We start from the raw sequence: 26,411 nt of genomic DNA, 5'->3' as shown, positions 1-26,411 counted from the left end.
ATGTGGCGAGTGAAATATCGTTGCCATCTGCCAAAGAGAGATTCATGTACTATTTTAGATTACATACCCCTGTCATTTTTTGTTGAGCACAGAAATGCTGGTTTTGACCAGATGCATTTTATCTTTTTTCTCCTTTGACTGACATTGAGGAACTAAATGGGTTCCTCCCTTATGGTTTTTGTGTAAGCAAAATATGGATTTGGTGCATACAAAGGGGCAGCATTAGGAATCTTCTTTAGCAAATAACTTTCCTTCAGATCTAAGTACAGTATTCCTTAATGGTAGCTAGAGAAGAGGTCACATGCAGTTTTCATATTTTCCCTGCGTAAATTGGGTAGTCCTTAAATACTAAACTCAGAATTATGTAGATTCAATAATCCACTGAATAGATGTAGACGCTGAAGTTAATCTATTCAGCCACCCAGATCCTCCACTGGATCTTTGATGAATCACAGTAATTCAAGTCCTTATGCCACACAAATAACAGTAATCTGTACCATAGCCCAGTTTGGGAATAAATATGGCAATAAGGGCTATAGTTTGCATCTTTAAATGCTATGTTTTCATACATAGCATTGACTGAAGACACACACTTGTTTTGGTACACATTTATTTATTTATTTTATTTATTTAATAGACTTGTCCCCGCCCATCTCCCCACAACGGGGGACTCTGGGTGGCTTACAACAAACTAAAATCAGAAATACAATTAAAAGTTATAAAAACCAGACATTACAAAGATAAAAAGGCTAAAAAACCCAAGAGGCTGATAGGGGCCACACCAGGCCGCTAAGGGGCCAGCCAACCCCATTTCTGATATCCTCCCTCCCCGCTCCAGGCCAGATGGCAAAGCCAGGTCTTCAAATCCCTCCGAAAGGCCTGGAGTGAGGGGGCCTGTCTCACCTCCGGGGGCAATTTATGTCGGAGATTTAAAGACTGCCTGACTCTAAGGTGACTCTAGGCATCTTATATCAAATAAGGACATAAAACAGCAGCAGCAGCAACAAACACAACAAAGAAATCTCAGATATCCAGATAAGAACTCTCTCTTTAACAAGAAACATCACCCACAGGGCTCCACAAACAGCCTACCTCAAGATCTGGGAGAAAAGCCAAGTTTTTAAAACCTTTTGGATCATCATCAGGGTGGGATGAAGATCAGCTGTTTCTAAAATTTGTAACTTTTGAGTAGTAGACAAAATATTGTCATTTAATGCCCTTTTCTCCTCCACTACTATTATTAAAGTATGAAACTGCTTCTAACCTTGTATGTTTTATTCTAGGATTACAAGTGAAGTCATGTTTTTGCCTTCTTAGCAGTAATATAAAATGAAGCAAGATAATTTTTTAGCTGAGAAATAGGATGTGGCATTAACTCCTTGCAAAATATTGAACAATACAGTAGTGCCTTATAAATATTCCATGTTGCTAGGCTCATTAGGAATATTGAGGTTATGTCATTCACAATTGTTGAATAGTTATATATTGTATTAAAATCTCTTTTGCCCATACAATTTGGACTGGAGCAAGTAACGGTGTTTGAAATTTTAAAATTCTCACTGGAAACAAGTATTATTTCATCCCAAACCTACAGTTTATAGATAATTAAAGAGTATAATGAAAACATGCAACAAAATCAACAACTGTTGAATCTTTTGATCTTAAGTTGTTTTTAACTGAGTGGGACATTTTTTAATGTGTTGCACATCCCTAGAAGATATTTAGGAAGGGTTGGAAGTGAACAATGGTGGAAAGGGCACATATTTTGGACTTCCTCTGTGATTATCCCAGTATGGAGAGAATATGGTGAAACAGATCGGCTCCAGGCTGGCAAAGAAGTGAGACAAGGCTGCGTATTCTCCTCTTATTTATTCAACCTATATACTGAATATATATTAAAGGAAGCTGAATTAGAAGAAAAAGAGCATGGTTTTAACATTGGAGGAAGAAACATCAATAAACTGCACTATGGTGATGACACTTCCCTGATAGCCAAATATGCAAAGGATCTGCAAGTTCTAGTAATAAATGTCAAGAAGCAAAAATGGGACCAAGATTAAATTAAAGAAGATCAAACTAATGACAACAGCCTTAGAATTGACACTGAAGATATAGAAGTGGTGGATAGCTTTTGCCTTCTAGGATCAACCATCAACAGTAAAGGAATGAGGATTCAAGAAATATACTGCAGATTAGCATTTAGGAGAGCAGCCATGAAGGCCTTGGAAAAGATATTCAAATGCTGTGATGTCTCTATACCTACAAAAATCAGAATCATGCAAGCCATGGTATTCCCTGTGATGCTCTATGGAAGCAAAAGTTGGACTTTGAAGAAACAGGATAGGAAGAGTATTGACACTTTTGAACTGTGAGGTTGGAGAAGATTCCTGAAAATACCATGGACACCCAAGAAAACAAAGCAATGGATGGATCATCAAACAAATCAAGGCAGAGTTCTCACTCAAGGCATAAATGACTACAGTAGGCTCAAATTATCCTACTTTGGAGACATTATGCAAAGACTTCTTTGTAAATGGCCTAACAGTGGGAAACGGGGAAGGAAAGAGAAGATGATGGAGTCAAGTTACAGTGGAGATGGGTGCACCATTGGAAGACCTGAAAGACCAGATTAGGGATATATCGTCATGGAGAAAATCTATGCAGTTGCTAGGAGTTGAAAATGACAGCCAGCCAGCCAGCCAGCCAGCCAGTCAATCTGGTTGTCAATCAATTTTGGCTTAGTATTTCTAAGTTTGTTAATATGGGGAAAGTTTTAAAGATGTTAATGTGAAGTGTAATGTAATGTTAATGTAACACGAACTATAAAGATTTGGAATTTATTCATTTATGAAGAAGTCTGGATTTATTAAGCTTGGACTAGGGCTAAACAGGTGGATATAGTTCAGTGAAAAGCTGCCATACCTAATTTAAAATTTTGCCTTGATGAAATGTTGCATAGTCTCCACTTTTGAACTTTAGCAATATTCTGTGTGGTCATGGTTAATTCATTGTTGAAAAAGAAATGTATTTTTCTTAGGTATATTATATCTCTTATACATGTATATTATTTTCCTTTGTTAACTTTTTTCTATTTTCAATTTCTTTTTTCCCCATGTTTTGAAGCAAAATGACAATTTTTAAAACCCTAAAAATTATCCTTTTCATTGATAATCTATTGAATTTGCAATGTCCTCTTAGCCAAGTTCAGTAGGACTATGCCAGGCAAAAACTATTTTCATTCTCCCAGGCCTTTTGATAATGTGCTAAATGTTGCTTAAAAAAAAAAATTGCAGTTTTTACTTCAGTGACTGTTTTATTTTGTAAAACGTTTTAATATGTTTTAACCAATTGTTTAAACAATAAACCCCAGTTTCTTTTTAAATGGGAAGTGGTACAAAATAATTTAATAACTTTGTCATATGGTGTAGTCAGTGGATTTTGCAGCATTTGGATATTATACAAAGAAGTTTTGGAAATTATTTTTTAGATGTTGAAGCTTTTCCAGCTTCTAAAATAATGTATCTTGATATATGCATGTGAGCTTAATCCCTCCCACTGATGAACTAATTCACAAACAAGGTGAGATCAATCATTACTGTATTAGTGTAACAAAGCATCTAAACAGGAAAATACATAACATTATCTTTATAGCCAAACAATGCCAACAAAAACAAACAACATAATGGCTCTTTTTTAAAATAATTTTATAATTGTTTATAGATGGGCTTCAAAGCAATATGCAAACAGCAATTCAAGGAAAAGACATTGAAACCTATAAATACAAACGCTAACAAGTGTTTTCACATTTAGATAGTAACAAACATGCAATCGCACAATGAGGAAGGGGTATCACGACAGGTTTATGGAAAGGTCAAAGGCTCATCTATGTTTTGATTACTGGTACATAATACAAAATGAATTGACTATGATGACCTGCAACAGGTAGAGTATGTGCGGATTTCTCAGATCAAATAAAAGCTGAATGGGTACATCTTCATTGCAGCAGCAGCAGCAGGATTGCCTTATTCACTGAGTTGTGTTTTGCTTTTCCTCTAATTTAGCTCTTACTTTCTTAGCTATCAGAAGACAACTTATAAAGCGTTGTATGTTAGGCCACTTATAAAGAGCTGTTCTCCCCCATCCACGGATGGAGATTCAATCAGCATCGTGTGTCTGTTGAAACTGTTAAAAAGACAAAGCAGCAATGTCTAGCAATGGCACCGTGAACTCTTCTTGGTAGCACCAGCAGATGAAAGGAACGTGCAAAATACACATTTGCTCTTTCACATATCGCGAAAGTAGAGGACTTTGGCTGTTGTAAATGCTCAGATATAAAGATAACAATGTACTATGAAACATCATGACTACTTGCAATAAGTTGCACAATAAACCGATTAACTCTGAACTGAAACTCAAATATAGCACTTTTGAAACTCAGTGCATAATTTCCTATCACCTTAGCCTAAATCTAGACCTGAATTCTCTTCAACTGTATTTGATAAATGCAACTGCTGTTTATGAACTTCTATAAAATATGCCTTGAGTCCTGTCATAGTCTTTTCACATCATGCCAACCCCACCCCATTTCTTGAACAAAGCAAACTTCCCTTCTGGCTTTGGCTTCTTTCATAAGAACTATTTTTAAGAGAAATCTACGTTTTGGTTTTATGTTTTTCAGTTAAGAGCAGGGTATAAAGGCATTCCCTTTTACAGTGAGAAGAAATGTGTTACATAGGAGGACCAAGAAGTAATCATAAGTATCAATCAATCAAAGTTTTTAGTTTATGACACCAGTTGGTTAGCGATGTCTCCAGTGATTAGAAACAATAAAATAGGAAGTGGGCCTGAGGAAGGCATGTTAATCAAGGCAGGCATCTACCCAAATAGTTTGCAAAGGTCTATAGTCTAAATGTTACTTTGTCGTATTGTGCAGAATGAGCATTTCATGATTTCCTTAACATACATGCTCAATTACAGAGTTTACAGTAATCAAATCTTCTTTTCCTTATATTTTTTACAGTCAGGAATTGGACAAAAAGGAGAGTTACTGAGCTGCCATTTTAGGATTTAGCTAAAAAGGGCCCAATGGAGGGACACCAATTTTAATGAGGCATAGTGACGCTGGGATATTTCATAATGATGCCACAAATAGCCTCTTATTTTTAATTAGCTATAGTGACCAATTACATAGCAAACCATTAATAGATCCATAGTCATCACAGCAGGGTTGTCCACAGGTTGTGGTCAAAAAAGCCAAGATGGTGTCCACAATACACACAAAAAACAGCTCATCACAGACTTAGATTTTTTTTTCATTCTTAATGGACATTTCTGTAAGTAAGCAGCTTATTTATTTACACAGCCTCTACATTTATGAATATCCACTTTGATATATACCAACATTTAAGTAAAATTGTTATTTCACCCGAGGAAAAGGTCAGAACAAAGAAGCAGAAGACCCTTAAGTCACCTTTTTGTAACTTTTCTTGTAATTTTCTTCCTTTCCCTCTAACCTCCCCTTATGTTTAAGGCATATCAAGAGCAGCATTCCTCTGGATATGGAAGTAAGCTGTGATTATAAATCTCAAAAGACAAAATAAATATCTTCCTTATCATGTCAATTACTTTATTTTAGATGTGATAAAAATAAACCCAGAATCCTTGATTCTTAATTGTATTTAAATAACCCAAGGTACAGAATTACTTTGAACTTCAGTTAAAACAATGTTATATCATAATCTTATTCTGTACCTAATTTATTCAGTTACGTGAGATTGCAGCTTTAAAACAATCCTACATTCAGTTTATTCGAGGGATTTTATTCAGCACAACTGAATGCCAAGTAGACTTGAATGCACGTTCAGAGTTATGGAAAAACCCAAGGGCAATGTACAAAGAGAAGACTGAGGGGAGACATGATAACAATCTTCCAATATTTGAAGGGCTGCCACAGAGAAGAGGGCATCAATTTATTCTCCATAGCACCTGAGGGTAGGACAAGAAGTAATGGGTGGAAGTTCCAACCTGGAAATAAGGAGGAATTTCCTGACAGTGAAAACTATTAAGCAGAGGAACAGCTTGCCTCCCAGAGTTGTTGGTGCTCCATTGCTGGAAGTTTTCAAGAAAAGATTGGACAACCATTTGTCCAAGATGTTATGAGGACTCTTGTCTTGGGCAGGGGGTTGGACTAGACCACCTCCAAGGTACCTATGATTCTATGAACATACCATGAGGATATAAATTGCAATAAAAAGGTAAAATGTGTTCTAATTCCATCATTGGAGTTAAAGCTTCATTTAAAAAAAATTGGCATGACAGGTGGATAGTAATGAAGAAATTGGAGCTTGATGTATGACTAATAAATCAAATTTGTAAAAATATATTTATGCTGAAATCTTATGTCTTCTGTGACAGTGTTTTTCAAACTTGGCAACTTTAAGCTGAATGGACTTCAACTACAGAATTCCCCAACTACAGAATTCCCAACCAGCATTCCTCTCATCTTGAAGTTGCCAAGTTTGAAAAACACTGGTCCACCAGGAGTCATAAGACTGATGAGTTTTCTCCTTTGGAGGTCAGGAAAAACTCATTGGAGTTGGAGGAAGGAACTGAGGCTGTCCCTGCTTCCAGGGTCAAATCTTTCCATGGGGGAATCTATCTTTAGAAAACAAAGCCCAATATACCAAGTCTTCACTTAGGTTGAAAGCCTCTTTGGGAAAACATGAAGGCCAATTCAAAAAAAAATTAAGCCAGTTTGAAAGCTGGTACTTAAAACAAATAAACAAAGCCAAACCTTTTTCTATCCCTTTGCCAGTAGGGCTTTTTGAGGCACTTCTACAATGTTCTACTAATTTTCCAGATTAAGGTAATTATACTGAACTTGAGAAGTGCTCAGTATGTTAGCAGTGATATTGTATACTCTAAGTAAAGATTATGCAAACGCTTTCCACCTAAAATATGTGAGGCTAATGCAGGTGGTCAGAAGGCTGGAGAAATAAGGAAGTAATAATACAGTTCTCCTATATGTGAAGTTACATTGTTGTGGCGTAATTTGTTTTTTGAATATCCCTGTGCAATATAACATTCTCCTAATTTTATTTATTAAAATTGTATGCTGCCCATCTCCCCTGGAGGGTGAGTCTGGGTGGTTCAGTTAAAGTAAAACCCAAAAACAATTAAAAATATAAATACCCACATTAATTAGTTAAAAAGTCAGACTATATAAAAAGATCCTACACATAAAAATATTCAAGATGATGGGGGGGGGGGGTAGAATCAATTACCCCATAAGCCAATTCCACTGGTGCAAGCCCCCCTCCGGCCAATAGCCAAGATTTCACGCTCTTCTTGAAGGCCATGTGAGTGGGGGCACACCACACCTTGGGTGGTAAGTTGTTCTTCAGACCAGGGGCCACGGGAGAAAAGGCCCTCCTCCTAGTCCTGACCAGTCAAAATTCCTTGACCGGTGGGGTCTGCAACATGCCCCTTCTGCCAGACCGAGTGGGGTGGGCTGATATAACGGGGAGACGGCTCCTCAGATAACCTGGTCCCGTGCCATGAAGGGCTTTAAAAGGTAATAACCAACACCTTGAATTGGACCTGGAAGCAAACCAGCAACCAATGCAGCTCGCGTAACAGAGGTATTATATGGCCCCCCCCCAGGGGCATTCAGAACTGTCCACGCCACTGCATTCTGTGCCAGCTGTAGCTTCTGGAAAATTTATAATTTAGACAGTGGTGCTAAATGTCACCCCTTCATGGATCACTGCCTTGCCTTGGCGAAGGGGCTTGCATAACTCAGTGAAGCCATGAGCCATGAAATCGAGGAAAACAATAGAATGGGGAAGACTAGAGATCTCTTCAAGAAAATTGGTGATATCAAAGGAACGTTTAGTGCAAAGATGGGCATGATAAAGGACAAAAAAGGCAGGGACTTAACAGAAGCAGAAGAGATTAAGAAGAGGTGGCAAGAATACACAAGAACTATACAAGAAAGATCTTAATGTCCCTGATGTCCATGCTGGTGTGGCCACTGACCTTGAGCCACACATCCTAGAGAGTGAAGTCAAGTGGGCCTTAGGAAGCATTGCTAACAACAAAGCTAGTGGAGATGACAATATTCCAGCTGAGTTATTTAAAATACTAAAAGACGATGCTGTTAAAGTGCTGCACTCAATATGCCAGCAAGTTTGGAAAACGCAACAGTGGCCACGGGATTGGAAAAGGTCAGTTTACGTTCCAATTCCAAAGAAGGGCAATGCCAAAGAATGCTCAAACTATCGCACAATTGCACTCATTTCACATGCTAGCAAAGTTATGCTCAAAATCCTACAAGCTAGGCTTCAGCAGTACGTAACCGAGAACTACCAGATGTACAAGCTGCGTTTCCAAGAGGCAGAGGAACTAGGAACTAGAAATCAAATTGCCAACATTCGCTGGATCATGGAGAAAGCACGAGAGTTCCAGAAAAACATCTACTTCTGCTTCATTGACTATGCAAAAGCCTTCACAACAAACTCTGGCAAATTCTTAAAGAGATGGGGGTACCAGACCATCTTACCTGTCTCCTGAGAAATCTGTATGCGGGCCAAGAAGCAACAGTTAGAACCGGTCATGGAACAACTGACTGGTTCAAAATAGGGAAAGGAGTACGACCAGGCTGTATACCGTCACCCTGCTTATTTAACGTATGTGCAGAGTACATCATGAGAAATGCCAGGCTGGAAGAATCACAAGCCTGAATTAAGATTGCAGGGAGAAACATCAACAACCTCAGATATGCAGATGATACCACCCTAATGGCAGAAAGTGAAGAAGAACTAAAGAGCCTCTTGATGAGGGTGAAAGAGGAGAGTGCGAAAGCTGGCTTGAAACTCAACATTAAAAAAACTAAGATCATGGCATTTGGACCCATCAATTCCTGGCAAATAGAAGGGGTAGAAATGGAAGCAGTAACAGACTTCATTTATTTGGGCTCCAAGATCACCGCAGACGGAGACTGTAGCCACGAAATTAAAAGACCCTTGCTCCTTGGGAGGAAAGCTATGGCAAACCTAGATAGCATATTAAAAAGCAGAGACATCACCTTGCCGACAAAGATCCGCATAGTCAAAGCTATGGTTTTTCCAGTAGCAATGTATGGCTGTGAGAGCTGGACCATAAAGAAGGCTGAACGCCGAACAATTTATACCTTTGAACTGTGGTGCTGGAGAAGACTCTTAAGAGTCCCCTAGACTGCTAGGAGGTCAAACCAGTCAATCTTAAAGGAAATCAACCCTGATTGCTCACTGGAAGTACTGATAATGAAGCTCAAGCTCAGATACTTTGGTCACCTAATGTGAAGAGAGGACTCTTTGGAAAAGACCCTGATGCTGGGAAAGACTGAAGGCAAAAGGAGATGAGGATGGCAGAGGATGAGATGGTTAGATAGCATCACTGAAGCAATGAGCATGAAACTGAGCAAACTCAGGGAGGCAGTGAAGGACAGGAAGGCCTGGCGCGATATGCTTCATGGGGTCACGAAGAGTCGGACACGACTTAACGACTGAACAACAAAAGCTAAATGTCAATGAACACTCTATCCATTCCACAATTAGAATGTAGGAATTATAAAATGAATCAGTGGCTTTTATCTGCTATACTTAAGAGGAAACATATTCAAAATAGCTTGTTTACATGGTAGACTGCAAAGCTTTCAACAATAGAGGTTCACATAAGCAGTTGAGAAGCACTGTTAAAACTTTAATAGGAGTTTTTCACCTGCAGTAATAACATTTAATCTGCTGTAAGGAGACACAAAACAATGAACCAACTACCCTAGTGGCCAGATAAGATAGGGACTTGAGTTTTTCCATTACGCTTGGAAACTTGAGGACAACTCTGAAAGAGATAAGATATTCTATTATGACGACTTTTTGTAGAAAAAGATAGCCTGGCCTATTAAAGAGTGACCCTTCCATCATGGCTTATGTTTACAATTTACTCTGTTTTTGTCAATGAACAATTTCCACTCATTTTCTAGGGTTTAGTGTAGGATAATTTCAATGAATAGGCATTAAGCTGTTAAGTTTCAAAAATGATTTACATTCCTGGAAAAGAGAAGACAAACTGTGAAGAGCCAAATCATAATAGACTGTTGATGAAATAGGCTGGCATTCACTTCATTTCTAAGCATGAAAATATTACTATAACACATGCAGAAAAAGCAGAGTAAAATAAGGCCATAAAAGGCTATGGCAATGCACCTGTGTTCAGAATCAATTCCTAGATGAAACACTTTGAAAATAATTAAAAGATATTTGTGGTTGCATTTTGAGCTTATGGTATATAACTCACCATCTTGTCTCCTGCATAAATGTCAACTACCGCTTGGTAGCACCTCCTCAGAAACAAAAGATGATCATGAAAATGATCAGGGTGATGATCTCTTGCCACTAAAGTTTCAATATATACACATACTGAAATTGTTAAGAAATGATCAAATAAACTTTAATTCTTATACAATTTTAGTGTTCCTGGACTGCATCAAAATCACATTCAGGCTATTAATGCATTGTGGGAAAAGAAACAGATTATTAATAAATTTGTATGAACCAAAAGATCTGATATTTTCAGGAAATAAATTCCTTCATAGGTCAGAGAGAACAAAACTGCAAAATATGAAGACTATGACTCAGCATGGTTTCCTCAACAACCCAGCTGTGCTGTTTCTATACATAATGGTAGCCTTCATAAATACAGACAGGAAGGAATACCAGAACCTGGCATTTTAGCAGTTAGCAAAAGAACAGCATTCATTCCTCTTTAATAACAACTGTCCTCTAATTCTGATCATATGGTAATAAAAAATAAGCATACACACAGATTTAACTTTATAGGATTGAGTCCCAAATATAGTATTTACATTTCTGTAGATATGGCTCAAATTGCAAGATACAAAAGGCATGAAATACTGGCAGTCAAAAGTCAACATGAAATATTGGCAGTCAACATTTTGACATAATCATAATTCAAATAGCTGGTAAATAATGCATTCAATTAATGCAGCTGACACAAGCAGCATGCTAGGGGCAGAGAAGGCCCCCAAGCAAATGAAACATTTCTAGTTAGTTAATTATGGGGATATGTTAAGAACCATGAAATGTTTATATTCTGCCTTAAGCAATTACATTTGACCAGATAGGCAGTAAATTGTTTACCTCTGGATAACTCTCACTGTAGTTAAAACACTATTTTTGAAAAGTTGGTGCTAGATTATCACAAATGGAACATTCATAACGTACTGTTTAACCTCTTATAGTCTTAACTGCAGGGAAGTATTCGCAATCATCAACTCCTGGCCTATATCTTTATGAAAATGAATGAAGCCTTATATGCTACATTAAAAACAAAGTGGAATGCCCAGGACAAAACTGAAATGTAATAAACATGTCTCCAAAGTTGAATATATGTAGTGCTTGAAGGAAAAATTCAGTGTAAGTCTGGAAATTTCCAATTAAAAGTCTATTCAAATTTCCGAAATCCCATGTTGTCCACATTGGCTTCCATAAATGAGCTTGATTTTTCACCTGAAGCAAGATTTTAAAAACAATTCAACTTATCAGTACAATGGCATAACAGTCTCTCTTCTTTTCACTGGGGCATATAACCACCCTGCCTTACAGTCTGTGGAAGGTAGCTTTTGGACATCTCTTCATTTGTTACATCTATTGTGTTATTTTCAAGCTGTGCAGCCTGTTCCATTAGGCTGGGAGCAAATGTGCCTACTAAGACCATTCCCTGTTCATCTGTTTCTGGGCCAGATCCACCCATTTGTGATGCTGAAAGCCCAGCAGTATCTTCCTCACTTATTGGAGAAATCTGCTTCGCTTTTTCAAAATCTGTGGCTGTGTCATCCCAGCTACCATTTTGTTTGAAATAGCGATGCTTGGGTGTTGAGCTGTCATTTCCAAGCATCTGTTGATCCTCTGGTCTCTCTTCTGAATCTAAGAGAGGTTGTGTAGATTCAGACCTGGCAAAGACTTGCACTGAAGGTATCTGATCCCGATAGCCACTGGGTATTACAGTTGAGTACTGCACAGTGCTGGAAGTGTTCTGAGCAGGTTCCCCTTCGTCACTATCCGAAACACTTTGTCGAGGAGAAGACATGCAGGATGAACCTCCTATACCACTGCTGTGACCTTCTGAGGCATTCTTCTCTTTTCTAAGCAAGTCAAAAGGCTTCAGATCTTGTTCTGAAAGGGATTTCTTGTCCTCAGCTTCAATTTCTACAACACTGACATCAGTAAAACTGCCCTCTGGATAGATCTCCTCTTTTGAATTAAAATGCTAAAAAAAAAGACAAAAATCTCATTATAACTAGCTGCGATGCAACTTGATTTTAAGTCAAATCTACATTCATTTGGTGTTATCTTTAGTCTGCATTCATCATTCCTTTCTTTCTGTCAGAAAGTCAAGCTTCTTCAAGTAGTAAATTAATGTTGTGCTCCTTGGCCTTTCACCTTTGTCTCTATCTCACTTAAATCACATTACTATAATACACTATTTGAGAAAGAAACATTTCGCATACTAAAGTCATACCAGAACTTCTGCATTATTCTTTGTACATGCCTGAAAATTCTGCAGATGTAAAATGTGTTCTTTTGATTCTTTTAAATAAGGTTATTATATGCTGAAGCTTCTAACATATTAGGATTGTTTTTTTTAAATATATACCATATATGAAAACATTTCCATTTCTGCATTTAGTTGAAAATTTGGCCTGGATTCCAATCAAATCCTTCATTAAATGCAACAGACTCTTTTCTCCATGAAAACCTTTTGATTCAAAGAAGCATGTAGGCTGACAGAATGGGGAAGGAGGAGATATTTTGCTGTTTTTCAATTTCCCCAAGCAACTCTGCCAACTCTCTATAAATTGGCCCCAGGGAGTTGGGGGGAGCTGCTTAGAACAATGAAGGACATTACATGGGGAGCTAATAGTAAAAATTGCCTCTCCCATTCTTTTTTTATGCTTTTGTTAATTAGCTTACAATCTTACTTTGTTTCTTCCTTTTACCTTAGCTGGTGTTTGTGGTGACCACTGAGCAATCACACTCTTTGAAGGATCAGGCACATTAGGCCAGATGTGTTTCTTAATCCTGGGGAAAAAAATAAAAAAAAGCAAAAAATTGGAAGAAGAAGTGTTATGTATGCAACCTTGAATTGAAGAAAAGGTGGAATATAAATCTAACAGACAACCTTAAACTATCATATGTACATGCAGACACATATATTAATATGTACTAATGACTGCAGGCAAATGAGGATAATGATTATGAAGAGAAAAAGGGGCAATATATTTTCCAGATCTCTGGCTGGATCTGACAAACTAGTATCACTCTCCTTCCCTCAGAAGAATATTTCAGTATTCCTTTTATTTTGAGGAAATGACAAAATAGCCTTCAAACATGTAAAAGCTACTCAACTTGTATATATTTCTGTGAAAAACATTTATTCTATTTTGGATTTTTCTGAATTGGTGTTGCAACTGAATACTATTTCAGCTTCACAAGGGTTTGAGTGAAATATAGAAGGAGTCTGAGTGAACAAGTAACACCAAACTTTGGTGTGTCATTCATTTATTTCCTAAACAAAGTTATCCAACATGTGATATGTCTCTCTAAAAAATAACCATCCTCTTAGATGAGTAATTTGTTGTTTTGCTGCAATAACTGCAACCAAGGACTTTCTGTAATAGGTAAACCAGTCTCCCATGTTGCGGTGTAGGGATTTTGGCCCAATCCTCCATAGCAAGTGGCTTCAACTTAGTAACTTTCGAATAGGTTCTAGCATGAAATGCTTGTCTCAGGTCTTACAACAGTATTTTGACAGGGTTTAGGCCCAAACTTTAACCAGTCATTCCAAAACTCTGTATAGTTTTTGACACTGGCCCATGGCACGCTAGATGACTATTTGCAAAATAAACGAAACAAGCTCCAAACGATGGTGTTATTTCTTCACTCAAAACTAAAATGAGCATAACACTCTGACAAGATTCAGTGGCAAACATAGGTAAACATTCAGAAAATAAAAGGGACTGAATTCTTTTTCACAGGATTGTACCTACATACGCCTACATGCGTTTTCCCTGAATGAGGGACAAAGCTTTCACTACTGCAGAAATCCCTCCCTCAGGAGAGGTTAATTGCTGCCAAAGCAGCAGCAACAATTGAGTGGAGTGAGATCCACACTAAAGTTTGTATCTGACAGACATATGACCTCTTTTGCTATCAGCCAAAGTGATATCTGGATAAGGCAAGATTAAAAAAAGGAAATATGCACTATTTTACTACTCATCCCCCTTTATAAACCCCTTATTTTTCAGGAGAAGGGGTGTTAAGAAATATGTTTATTTACAGAAAATTAATTATGCAGGAGGAAAAAAATAAAACAAATGTATATAAACAAATAATTATATAATTAAATCATTTATATAATTTATAATTAATATATTCAATTATTGATTGATTAAACAATAATTTAATTAAATAATTAGAAATTTCATGTTATCCTATCACTTTATTTTATATTTCTCTACTTGATTTGATTCTAAAATGTTGCCTCTAACCCACTGCTCAAACACCATTGCAGCCCTCCCTGTGCTCAATCAAGAATGACACACAGTTGACTTTCTGCATGAATATGCAGTGGTACACAAGACAGCACCCTAAGGATACTTACATATCTCGTTTGTTGAAGCAAAATAACACACCCAATAAAGTAAATAGCAGAAATGCTAAACAGACAGGAACAACTATTGCTTCAATTTCCCCATCCTCTGAAACATAAAACACAAAAAGAAATCAGCATATTTTCTTCAAATGTCTGATTATTAGTTTACCACAAAATAATTTTAAAAATTTAAAATCCATTCAGTGACAATGGAAATAACAAAGGCAATTCCTATTAATGTTGGATATGTCCTCTGCTTTGAAAATGAGTTGAAGTGATCAAGAAGATATGATGCAGAACAGTAAGTCATCCAATATACATTTTTATTAAATTTATGTGCTGACTTTTCATTAAAAAATTTCCTAAAGTGGTTGGCAGGCCAAACCAATCCATCCTCTCACACACACTAGGAGAGAGATAAAATCAATCCACAGAACACCTCTACCACATACAGATCATGTATAGGAGAGATACTAAAAAAGGCACCTAGCTAAAAACAACAAATATGTCTAAGATTGAGACACAGAATGAATCGGTTCAGTAGCCCAAATTGTGCTTGAATAAAAAGTGTATGCCTGTCAGTGGAAGTCATCAATGAGGGCAAGAAGAGACTTCCTTGCAGTCACTGAGAAACCCTGTCTCCAGTACATGTAGATAATATGCGAAATACAGGTAGTTCCCAGTTTTAAGAACGAGTTCTGTTCCCAAGGTCTGTCCTCAAGTCAAATTTGTATGTAAGCTGGAACAGAATTATTGTATAATACTGGATAACTAGTATTGTGTGTACCCCTTCATGGATCACTGCCTTGTCGTGGCGAAGGGGCTTGCGTAACTCAGTGAAGCCATGAGCTATACCGTGCAGGGCCACCCAAGACGGACAGGTCATGACAGAGAGTTCTGACAAAATGTGGTCCACTGGAGAAGGAAATGGCAACCCACTCCAGTATCCTTGCCAAGAAAACCCCATGGACAATGTTAAAAGGCTAAAAGATATGACGCCGGAAGATGAGCCCCTCAGGTCGGAAGGTGCCCAATAAGCTACTGGGGAAGAGCAGAGGGCAATTCCAAGTAGCTCCAGAAAGAGTGAAGCGGCTGGGCCAAAGCCGAAAGGACGTTCAGCTGTGGATGTATCTGGAAGCGAAAAGAAGGTCCGATGCTGTAAAGAACAATATTGTATAGGTACCTGGAATGTAAGATCTATGAACCAAGGCAAGCTGGATGTGGTCAAACATGAGATGACAAGATTGAACATCGACATCTTGGGAATCAGCGAACTGAAATGGACGGGAATGGGTGAATTTAATTCGGGTGACCATTATATCTACTACTGTGGGCAAGAAACCCTTGGAAGAAATGGAGTTGCACTCATAGTCAATAAGAGAGTGGGAAAGGCAGTAATGGGGTACAACCTCAAAAACGACAAAATGATCTCAGTGCGTATCCAAGGCAAACCATTCAATATCACAGTCATCCAAGTCTATGCCCCAACCACTGATGCTGAAGAAGCTGAAGTTGACCGCTTCTATGAAGACCTACAACACCTTCTAGAACTAGCACCAAAAAGATGTCCTTTTCATCATAGGGGATTGGAATGCTAAAGTAGGAAGTCAAGGAGTAATTGGAATAACAGGCAAGTTTGGCCTTGGAGTACAAAATGAAGCAGGACAAAGGCTAACAGAGTTCTGTCAAGAGAACAAGCTAGTCATAGCAAACACTCTTTTCCAACAACACAAGAGACGACTCTACACATGGACATCACCAGATGGTCAATACCGAAACCAGATTGATTATATACTTTGCAGCCAAAGATGGAGAAGCTCTATACAGACAGCAAAAACAAGACCAGGAGCTGACTGTGGCTCAGATCATGAGCTTCTTACTGCAAAATGTAGGCTTAAATTGAAGAATGTAGGGAAAACCACTAGACCACTCAGGTATGACTTAGATCATATTCCTTGTGAGTACACAGTGAAGGTGATGAATAGATTTAGAGGATTAGATTTGGTAGACAGAGTGCCTGAAGAACTATGGACGGAGGTCCGTAACATTGTACAGGAGGCAGCAACTAAAACCATCCCAAAGAAAAAGAAATGCAAGAAAGCAAAATGGCTGTCTGATGAGGCTTTACAAATAGCTGTGGAAAGAAGGAATGCGAAAAACAAGGGTGAAAGGGAAAGATATAAGCAACTGAATGCAGATTTCCAGAGAATAGCAAGGAGAGATAAGAAGGCCTTCTTAAATGAACAATGCAAAGAAATCGAGGAAAACAATAGAATGGGGAAGATTAGAGATCTCTTCAAGAAAATTGGTGATATCAAAGGAACGTTTAGTGCAAAGATGGGCATGATAAAGGACAAAAAAGGCAGGGACCTAACAGAAGCAGAAGAGATTAAGAAGAGGTGGCAAGAATACACAAGAACTATACAAGAAAGATCTTAATGTCCCTGATGTCCACGCTGGTGTGATCACTGACCTTGAGCCAGACATCCTAGAGAGTTAAGTCAAGTGGGCCTTAGGAAGCATTGCTAACAACAAAGCTAGTGGAGATGACAGTATTCCAGCTGAGTTATTTAAAATACTAAAAGACGATGCTGTTAAAGTGCTGCACTCAATATGCCAGCAAGTTTGGAAAACGCAACAGTGGCCACGGGATTGGAAAAGGTCAGTTTATGTTCCAATTCCAAAGAAGGGCAATGCCAAAGAATGCTCAAACTATCGCACAATTGCATTCATTTCGCATGCTAGCAAGATTATGCTCAAAATCCTACAAGCTAGGCTTCAGCAATACATGAACCGAGAACTACCGGATGTACAAGCTGGGTTTCGAAGAGGCAGAGGAACTAGAGATCAAATCGCCAACATTCGCTGGATCATGGAGAAAGCACGAGAGTTCCAGAAAAATATCTACTTCTGCTTCATTGACTATGCAAAAGCCTTTGATTGTGTGGATCACAACAAACTGTGGCAAATTCTTAAAGAGATGGGAGTACCAGACCACCTTACCTGTCTCCTGAGAAATCTGTATGCGGGCCAAGAAGCAAGTTAGAACTGGTCATGGAACAACCGATTGGTTCAAAATAGGGAAAGGTGTATGACAAGGCTGTATACTGTCAGCCTGCTTATTTAACCTACATGCAGAGTACATCATGAGAAATGCCAGGCTGGAAGAATCACAAGCCAGAATTAAGACTGCAGGGAGAATCATCAACAACCTCAGATATGCAGACGATACCACCCTAATGGCAGAAAGTGAAGAAGAACTAAAGAGCCTCTTGATGAGGGTGAAAGAGGAGAGTGCGAAAGCTGGCTTGAAACTCAACATTAAAAAAACTAAGATCATGGCATCTGGACCCATCAATTCCTGGCAAATAGAAGGGGTAGAAATGGAAGCAGTAACAGACTTCATTTATTTGGGCTCCAAGATCACCGCAGACGGAGACTGCAGCCATGAAATTAAAAGACGCTTGCTCCTTGGGAGGAAAGCTATGGCAAGCCTAGATAGCATATTAAAAAGCAGAGACGTCACCTTGCCGACAAAGATCCGCATAGTCAAAGCTATGGTTATTCCAGTAGTAATGTATGGCTGTGAGAGCTGGACCATAAAGAAGGCTGAGCGCCGAAGAATTGATGCCTTTGAACTGTGGTGCTGGAGAAGACTCTTGAGAGTCCCCTGGACTGGTAGAAGGTCAAACCAGTCAATCTTAAAGGAAATCAACCCTGATTGCTCATTGGAAGCTTCAATAATGAAGCTCAAGCTCAGATACTTTGGTCACCTAATGCGAAGAGAGATCTCTTTGGAGAAGACCCTGATGCTGGGAAAGATTGAAGGCAAAAGGAGAAGAGGACGGCAGAGGATGAGATAGTTAGATAGCATCACTGAAGCAATGAGCATGAAACTGAGCAAACTCAGGGAGGCAGTGAAGGACAGGAAGGCCTGGCGCAATATGGTTCATGGGGTCACGAAGAGTCGGACACGACCTAATGACTAAACAACAACAACAAAGTATTGTGTAATGAACTCAAACCATTGTGTATTTAAGTTGAATTTTGCTACAATAGGCTCCACTCTTAACTAAGGGTCGTCCTTAAATCAGGTGTTCTTAATCCAGGGACTACCTGTACAATGGCAAGAGTGACAAATTACTTTAAAAAGTAATTTCATGAAGATCAATTTGAAAATATTTCAAAATGTATTGATCTGATCATTCCAAAAATAGCAATTTTGAGCTCAAAACATCTGTTTTGACCTTTAGAATGGTCAGAACAACCCATTCAGAACTTGAAACAAATGCTTTGAGCTTGAAAGTGAGCATCTCAAGCTCAAAACTCTTTAAATTTGAAATAAATAAATAAACCCTTATCCTGCATGATCTTCCAAACCAGTGTTTCTCAACCTTGCCAACTTTAAGATGTGTGGACCTGCTGGCTGGGGAATTCTGGGAGTTGAAGTCCACACATCTTAAAGTTGCCAAGATTGAGAAACAGTGGTTTAAATCATGGTTTACTGATCAAGCCATAATGGCTGGACCATACATATCACTAACCATAATGGGTAAATTCACATATTGTGCTAAACCAAAAAACAAAACAAAACAAAACAAAATGAAAAACAAAATAATCATATAATGTGTGAATTATGCCGCATTCCCAAGGAACATAATACAGAATTAAGTAATGAAATTAGCTATATAGGACTTTCCACTGTTCTAAAAAAGGAAGAACTGTAATGGGTACTCGGGAGGTATTTCATTACAAGTTGGGTCTTTCAAAAACTGGAATATTTATATACAAAACTTACCAAATCTATTTGTGGAAAATGTAAAAAGAGGACCAGTTGTTCCTCCACTATCAGTGTATGCTGTCATACGCACCATATACAAAGTGTTACTTGATAAAGATGACAGTAAGTACTCTGTTTTTGAAGGGTCCACAGGCACAACTACAATGAAAAAAAAATGGATTAATAATATTTTGCATTAAATCTATCCAAACTAGTTTTCTCTAATAACAAAGATCTTAATTTAAATAAAAACATTTGCTGATTAGGAAGGTCTGATCTCAATATATTTCAACCTTCATTTCTAATGTTATTAATTCTATCAAAATATTCTGTAGTAATATAATAATACTGCATATAATATGCACACAATATATTGGATAAAATATATTTATTACAATTATTATGTAATATTTTATTCATTTATTAATCAAATTTATATAGCTGCCCATCTCAATATGTGACCCTGGGCAGTTCATAAAGTTAAAAACAATATAAAAACAGCAAAACAATGGGATAATTTAAATGATAAAAATAATGTTAAACCATATAAAACCATATCAGAAAATTCAAAATTCATAGTTGAGGTGAGCACATCCATCCTCACAGTCAATACAGCCACTGCACAGGCTCTACTACACTCCTGGGTTTCCACACCCGTTGGCAAAACCATGTTTTCAGGGCCTTGCAAAAAGCTAACAGGGTCAGGGCTACTCTGATCTCTGGGGAGGAAGGGGGGGGGGAACGATGTTCCACAGAGCGGAAGCCATGACAGAAAAGGCTCTCCTGCCGGACCAGATGGGATTAGACATAATTGGAGAGAGGCAGTCCCTCAGACAACCTGGCCCCATGCCATAAAGGGCTTTATAGGTCATCATCAGCATCTTGCATTGCACCCAGAAGCAAACTAGCAACCAATGCAGCCCACAGAGCAGAGGTATAATGTGTGCCAACTGAGGGGCGCACATGAACTGCCCATGCAGCCATGTTTCGCACCAGCTGAAGCTTCCAAATATTGTTCAAGGGCAATTCCAAGGGTAGAACACACTGCAGTAATCTAAACGAGAGGTGACCAAGGCATAAGTGACTGTGAGCTACAACATATTACAGGGCTGTTTGTGCATAAGACTCTTCGAGTACAAGATGCAACTGACAAGGATCATCCACAAAAATCTAGATCCACAAAATTCTAGAGGGCAGCCAGAGTAAGCTTTCTATATCCCTTTGCTGCCATCTAGTGGCTTTTGGGGGTACGTTTTGCAGCCTGGATCTGGTAAAGCTAAAGTAAAGCTTAAACTTTGAAACCACGGGCTAACATATCATTCAAATAACTAAAAATTAGAGATACAAGTACCTTTTTCAACTCCAGTCACTGTTTTATAAGAAATAGTGTAGTTTTTGATAAACCCATTTTGTTCCTCCACTGAAAGAGAGTTCCATTCTAAAACAGCTTCAAATTTTCCAAGTTTCTTTGTTCGAACAGTGGGTCCATTAGCAGGCACTATTAATGAACAGTATTTTTATAAGTTATTTCTGAAGATCAACAACTACTTCTCTCATAAACATGTTCTATGAAGTAAGGAACACAACAGCTTAAATGCAGAATAAAAAAGTGAGAAATTACCTGAAGCTGGCTTTTAGGATTCTGCAGATTCTAACCCTAACCCTAGAGCAAAATGCTGAAGTTAAGCTATTAAAGAACAGTCTACTAGGACTATATTAACTTTTCTGAAGGAGCAGCACTAGCTGCCACGACACCACCAAACCGTTCAGGGTTCTTTTGTTAATATGTAAAGGCCTACATCTGAATTCCCCTAAGGCCCTGCAATCTAATATCTGGCTTGTCTCACCTGGAGCATCAACCGTTCACCCAGGCTTCTCTTTGAACACGTGCGGCTGCATCCCATTTCTTTCTCTTTCTATTCTCACGATCATATTTTATGACTGCAGCTAATGCAATTCATCTAGCTTCACTGTTTTGTACTCCTCCTTGGTATCAATTCATGATGAAGATTAGGCAACGTTTTATAAATAATGTCATAATAAGCCAATTGTTGTATTATGACATCCTCAAGGAAGCACTTGCAGTGATAGTAAACTTACCACCTTGTTGAAGGTAGGCCTGGGTTGATTTTCCTTCTCCTTGACCACCAATATATAATGGGTACACTGTTATTATGTAGCACTTGTATGGCTCTATGTTTCCTAAAGAAAGAATTTTACAGGTCATATTGACAAATTTTCAATTAAATAAATAAAAACACATATTTTTGTGTTAAAAAAAACCCTACAGGGTCCTTCAGAGAGAGAAATTTAACTTAACTGTTTGGAAACTATTTTAAAATGCATCTGGAAAACAACCTGAGGCACCGCTAGATACAGCAGCAAGTAGTTGTGTTAATGTGGGTGCTTCTTCACGAGAAATGCTTGAAAACGCTTTTTTTTTTTTTTTTTTACAGTTGTTTAATATTGCTTGGAAGATGATTTAGGATTATTGTTATCCTGGAAGGCAGGGTATGAATAATCATCATAAATGTACATAAAGCCTGAAAACAACTTGCATTTCTTCAAATTTAGCTCTGGTGGTATGTGCACCATTCTAATCCATCTACTAGACAAATACATTACTTTTTCATGCAATACTATTTTCTCTGAAGATCCGGGGATATGCAGGAAGAAGGTAGCATGATGGAAAGCAGAAAGAGAGATTATTCGGTGGGAAATCACTGCTGGCTTTTGATGAAAAAGCGATCACGGAAGGTATATCATTTAATACATAAATGATTTAATTTTTCTCTTTAGATTGGGGAAACAGGAAATAAAATATGATCAGAACAGCAGGGTCACCTCTAAACTATATATAAGAATGTAGGGGTGGATTAAAAAAGATGCCAATAAAAAAAGATGCTTGATAAAGTAGCAATGCCATTATTTATAATTTCACACTGAAACTCTTCAATCGCTAAGCAATCTCTCCTCTGGGTTAATGGAAGAAAGAAGCTGCAGTTGCTGGAGTTCTGCTGATGCAAAAGTACAATTCTACCATACATATTCTAGGACTAACTGCTGATATTAAAAACAAAATTCTGGGATTGAATTACGTCAAAAATTCACAATGTAATCATCTTATCTTAGTTTGTCAAATACAGTGAATGCAGAGAATGTTCGAACACCTGGGATTTTTCCTACTTCTCCAATTTTACTTGTAGTGGACTGATGGTTTATTAATAACTGATACTGTTCCTTTGTATAAAACAAAACAAAATCCAACAACAGAAATTAACTGGAAATGTGGATTTCAAGGATTCATCACTTTGCAGTATCAGAGAACGGATGTGGGAATATTTGTTCAAAAAATCTTCCATGTGAATTTTACCAGCAATGAAAATTACTTAGCAGCTAAAATAAAAGGAATGTCATGCTAAAAACTAAAATTTATTCTGGCAAGCTTTATGAATAACAAGTTTTAAGTAACAGCCTGCTCCAAGAAAATCCTATTTATTTCTAAAATACTGAATCAGTCTTCAAATCTGCTCCACAGGAAGAGACAAAATTCTAGGACACAGCGTATTTAATTATGCCCCTAATGTTATTTTATAGGCCCTCTCTCTGATCAGGCTGCTGAACGTGGCATCTGCAGTAAGGAATCAAAATGAAATTTCTTTTAGATTCAATGACTTGCAAAGCGATAGGGCATACAGTGGAAGTTTGAACAGCAGAGGAACATACTTATGTCATAATTAAGTCACAATTCTGTCAGGCAACAGAAAAGCCATTTTAGTTGTTTTGTCAGGATGACGTCGTTCAGGAATGAAGTCTGTACTGAGGAAAAAGGTAATTGTAACATGAAGATTCCTGCTCCCCTGCTGCTAATTGATGCAGTTGTGAGACTGGCACTGAAAGTGTCAGAAATACTTCCAATTTCTTAAGAATTTCCCACTCTACAACAGTATGTTGGCTTGCAAGGCAGTCTCCAGGTTAGAGATCCTAGCTTACACAGACTAGAATGAAGATGCCTTCTTTGTGCTTGTGGTGTATTGGCTAAAAAGTGCTAAAATTCACTTTCTTGCTGTTAGTTAGGATAATGCTTGTCCCATGGGTGACTAAGGCTGGTAACCTAGTAAGCCTACAGATTTAGATATATTTTCTTTTTCAGACCTCTTTTGTTTACTACTACTTCTTTTCTGCACATTGCATAATGTATTTTACCTCAAAAGGTATAGCCTGGTGGGCATGTATGTATGTGCGTAAAGTATAAGAGTTTGTTTTACTTTAAAAGGAAATAAATGCATCTAAACAGTTCTTCTCTGTGTTGTATAAATAACAGGTAATTCCCTATGGGTTACCTTTTAGAAATATTCTCTGTTTTGAACCAGGTTCCTGCTGCCATTCAGTAGTGCAGCTTAAATTGCTACATGCTTCATGCCATTCAATTATGTATTTACTGACTGACTCTTTGGGAGCTGTCCAATTTACCCAGAGTTTGCCACCTTCAGGAAATGCAACAACATTTTTCACAGAAGCTGAAATTAGAAAAAAATACCTTTAATTCTGCAAGAGATATAAAGCATAGATTCTAGCATTCTAAAAAGTTCCTAACTTTAGCATAAATATTCAATTAAAGAATCTTGTTTGATATATATATATATAATTAATATCAGAGATATTATAAACAATCCAGTTTATGGATGTTTGGCGGAGCAGAGGTATAGTCACAGATCAAGAAAACATTAGAACTAGAACAGGATTTCAAGGACTTTTTAACGCTTAGAACAAGAGAGAGAAATCAGATATTAAATTAAAGCACTTTTACTGTTCTCATCTGACAAGTTATGTTCAATAGTTTAAAATACTTTTCAATTCTCGTGACAGTATCTAGCACCCTTATAGCAACAAATGTATTTTAGGAATGGAAAGTAAGTTTTAATATGTACTGTACAGAGTACCTATAGCTATGTTGAGAAATGTCATAAGCCAGTTGTTAAACTGAGACATTCTAATAGATATGAATTAGGATTCTTGTATATACAAGAAGCATAGTATTTAAGATACTTAAATGGAATACTTTATCTATTCCCTAATAGAACCAATCAAAATAACTGGTACAGCTAAGTTGTTCCAATAAAGATGAACTTTCTCCTTAAATTTATTTATCTTTGAAGACATTTTTTTTAAACACAGTCAATTCAAACAGAAGAAAAATCTTTTCTAAATAGCAAATCAGTCTGAATAACTTAAAGTAGTAAGTATATAAATGGAGAAAAAATGGAGGTGGAAACTTAAAAGTAGTAAGATGAAATATTCCAATTAAACTGTAATAGTTACACATACTAAAGAAAAATCATGAATGTTTGTGAACATATGGCTTTATAGGTCAGTCCGAAGTTCACAGTACAACTTTTTTCTTGGCTGAAAAAAGGGCCACTCTCTATAAAAGACCACAGAGTGATGGGCCAGTACAAAAACAAAATTAATTGAATAAATAAAATTAAATCTAAGATTAATTTTAAATTAAAATAAATCTAAGGTTAATTTAAGATTAATTAACAGAAAGATAAAGGGTAATGTAACCACTCAGTGCTATTTCCGGTGGAGTGCTTTGATAAGCTATTAGATTGACTTGTTAATTTTCACACTTTTAGTATCCTTCCTGTACCATAATGTACCATAAACATTGGTGTTTATTTGAGTTCCACTGACTTTCTGCTGTCCCTCATGCCAGGGTCACAGTACTGGGCGCTAGGTTATACATTTATACTACTTCTACCAAAAGCCATGATACATTTCTCATACTATAAGGTGAAATGCTGTATACCACCCCGGTACCTAGAAAGATCAATAAAATGATGCTTTACTATTGAATACTGAGCTACCAGAAAAGGTAGCTAACTGACTCAGAATAGCATGAATTAAAAAAAAAAAAAGCAACTATACTAACTTTAAACTTCAAAATGGCAATATTAAAAAGCAGAGACCCCTTATCATATAGGGTACATTATTTAATAGCAGAACAAAATAGCAAGGTAAGGACCTAGCATAGTGAACAAAGACAACGCAGAGTACTGGACAGAGGAATGATCTTTGGAAAGCAGAAAACAACACAAAACATAGTTGTACTATAATTATTCAATCAGATTGGACTTCCCCCATAAGAAAAACAAAAGTGGTCTAGTGTAATGTTAATATCTGGAATTTTTTTCCCCTCATCAAATTAAGTGAAAAGCTTTACCTTTTGAATCAGTTGCTGGAATAAACAAAACTGATGTAGGAGATTTACCAACTTTGTTAAATGCTGTAACGCTTACGTCATATGTCCCACTTTGTACATTTAAAGTCAGTTGGGTGGTATTCAGAGTGTAATATCTAGTTGGAAAAGAAAGTGGTGGTCTTCCTGAAATAAATACTTCATATTTCAAAATTATTCCATTTGCTTCGGAAGGATTCAACTCCTGATAAAAAGTAGATTTATTTTATTTAGAGATGATATATGAATAAAAGAAAGTGCTTTATACAAATCCAGATGTTGATCCATATAACCCAGCATTTCTATTCCAAACTAGTTGTGGATCATAATAATTTAAGATAATAATTTACGCATTTCCCAAACTTGTTGCTCAAGATCCTTTTACAAGTAGATTTCCCAGGAAAAGAATCAGGGACCTATTGCATGAAAAATTTAATTTACTGGAAATGCCCTCAAAGGCTTGTGGAATGAATCCAGTATTTTTCTAACCTAGGCAAGATCTAAAGGGTAAAAAAGGGAAAAATGTTACCTAAGAAATCACAAATACTTTGTTTACTGGAACAGAATTCAATACATCAAATGGAGAGAGGTACAGATTGAATGGGAATATCTTAACAGGAAGTCAGCCTTGTAAGATAGTCCAGACAAGAAGCTGACCCAGAAGTACTAGCTCTACTT

General features: G+C 37.4%; 1 protein-coding gene across 1 annotated transcript in view; it reads right to left on the bottom strand.

Annotated features, from left to right (window-relative positions):
• Nucleotides 1–606: 606 nt before the first annotated feature.
• IL6ST (interleukin 6 cytokine family signal transducer) overlaps nucleotides 607–26,411 on the bottom strand; it is a 44,243-nt gene continuing 18,438 nt past the window's right edge. Inside the window, exons 9-16 of the mRNA XM_088152883.1 lie at nucleotides 25,719–25,938; nucleotides 23,836–24,012; nucleotides 21,593–21,694; nucleotides 20,844–20,990; nucleotides 19,511–19,651; nucleotides 14,722–14,818; nucleotides 13,058–13,139; nucleotides 607–12,327 (exon numbers count right to left, since the gene is read on the bottom strand). Of these exons, the coding sequence (XP_088009009.1) occupies nucleotides 11,632–12,327; nucleotides 13,058–13,139; nucleotides 14,722–14,818; nucleotides 19,511–19,651; nucleotides 20,844–20,990; nucleotides 21,593–21,694; nucleotides 23,836–24,012; nucleotides 25,719–25,938 (1,662 nt within the window). The 3' untranslated portion in view covers nucleotides 607–11,631. The remainder of the gene's footprint in view (nucleotides 12,328–13,057; nucleotides 13,140–14,721; nucleotides 14,819–19,510; nucleotides 19,652–20,843; nucleotides 20,991–21,592; nucleotides 21,695–23,835; nucleotides 24,013–25,718; nucleotides 25,939–26,411) is intronic.

Source organism: Python bivittatus, unplaced genomic scaffold (genome assembly GCF_059951505.1).
Source record: "Python bivittatus isolate LINGU-HERP-01145 unplaced genomic scaffold, Pbiv_v1 ctg000570_np1212, whole genome shotgun sequence".
Lineage (NCBI taxonomy): Eukaryota > Metazoa > Chordata > Lepidosauria > Squamata > Pythonidae > Python > Python bivittatus.
This window is presented reverse-complemented; position numbering and strand designations above follow the sequence as displayed.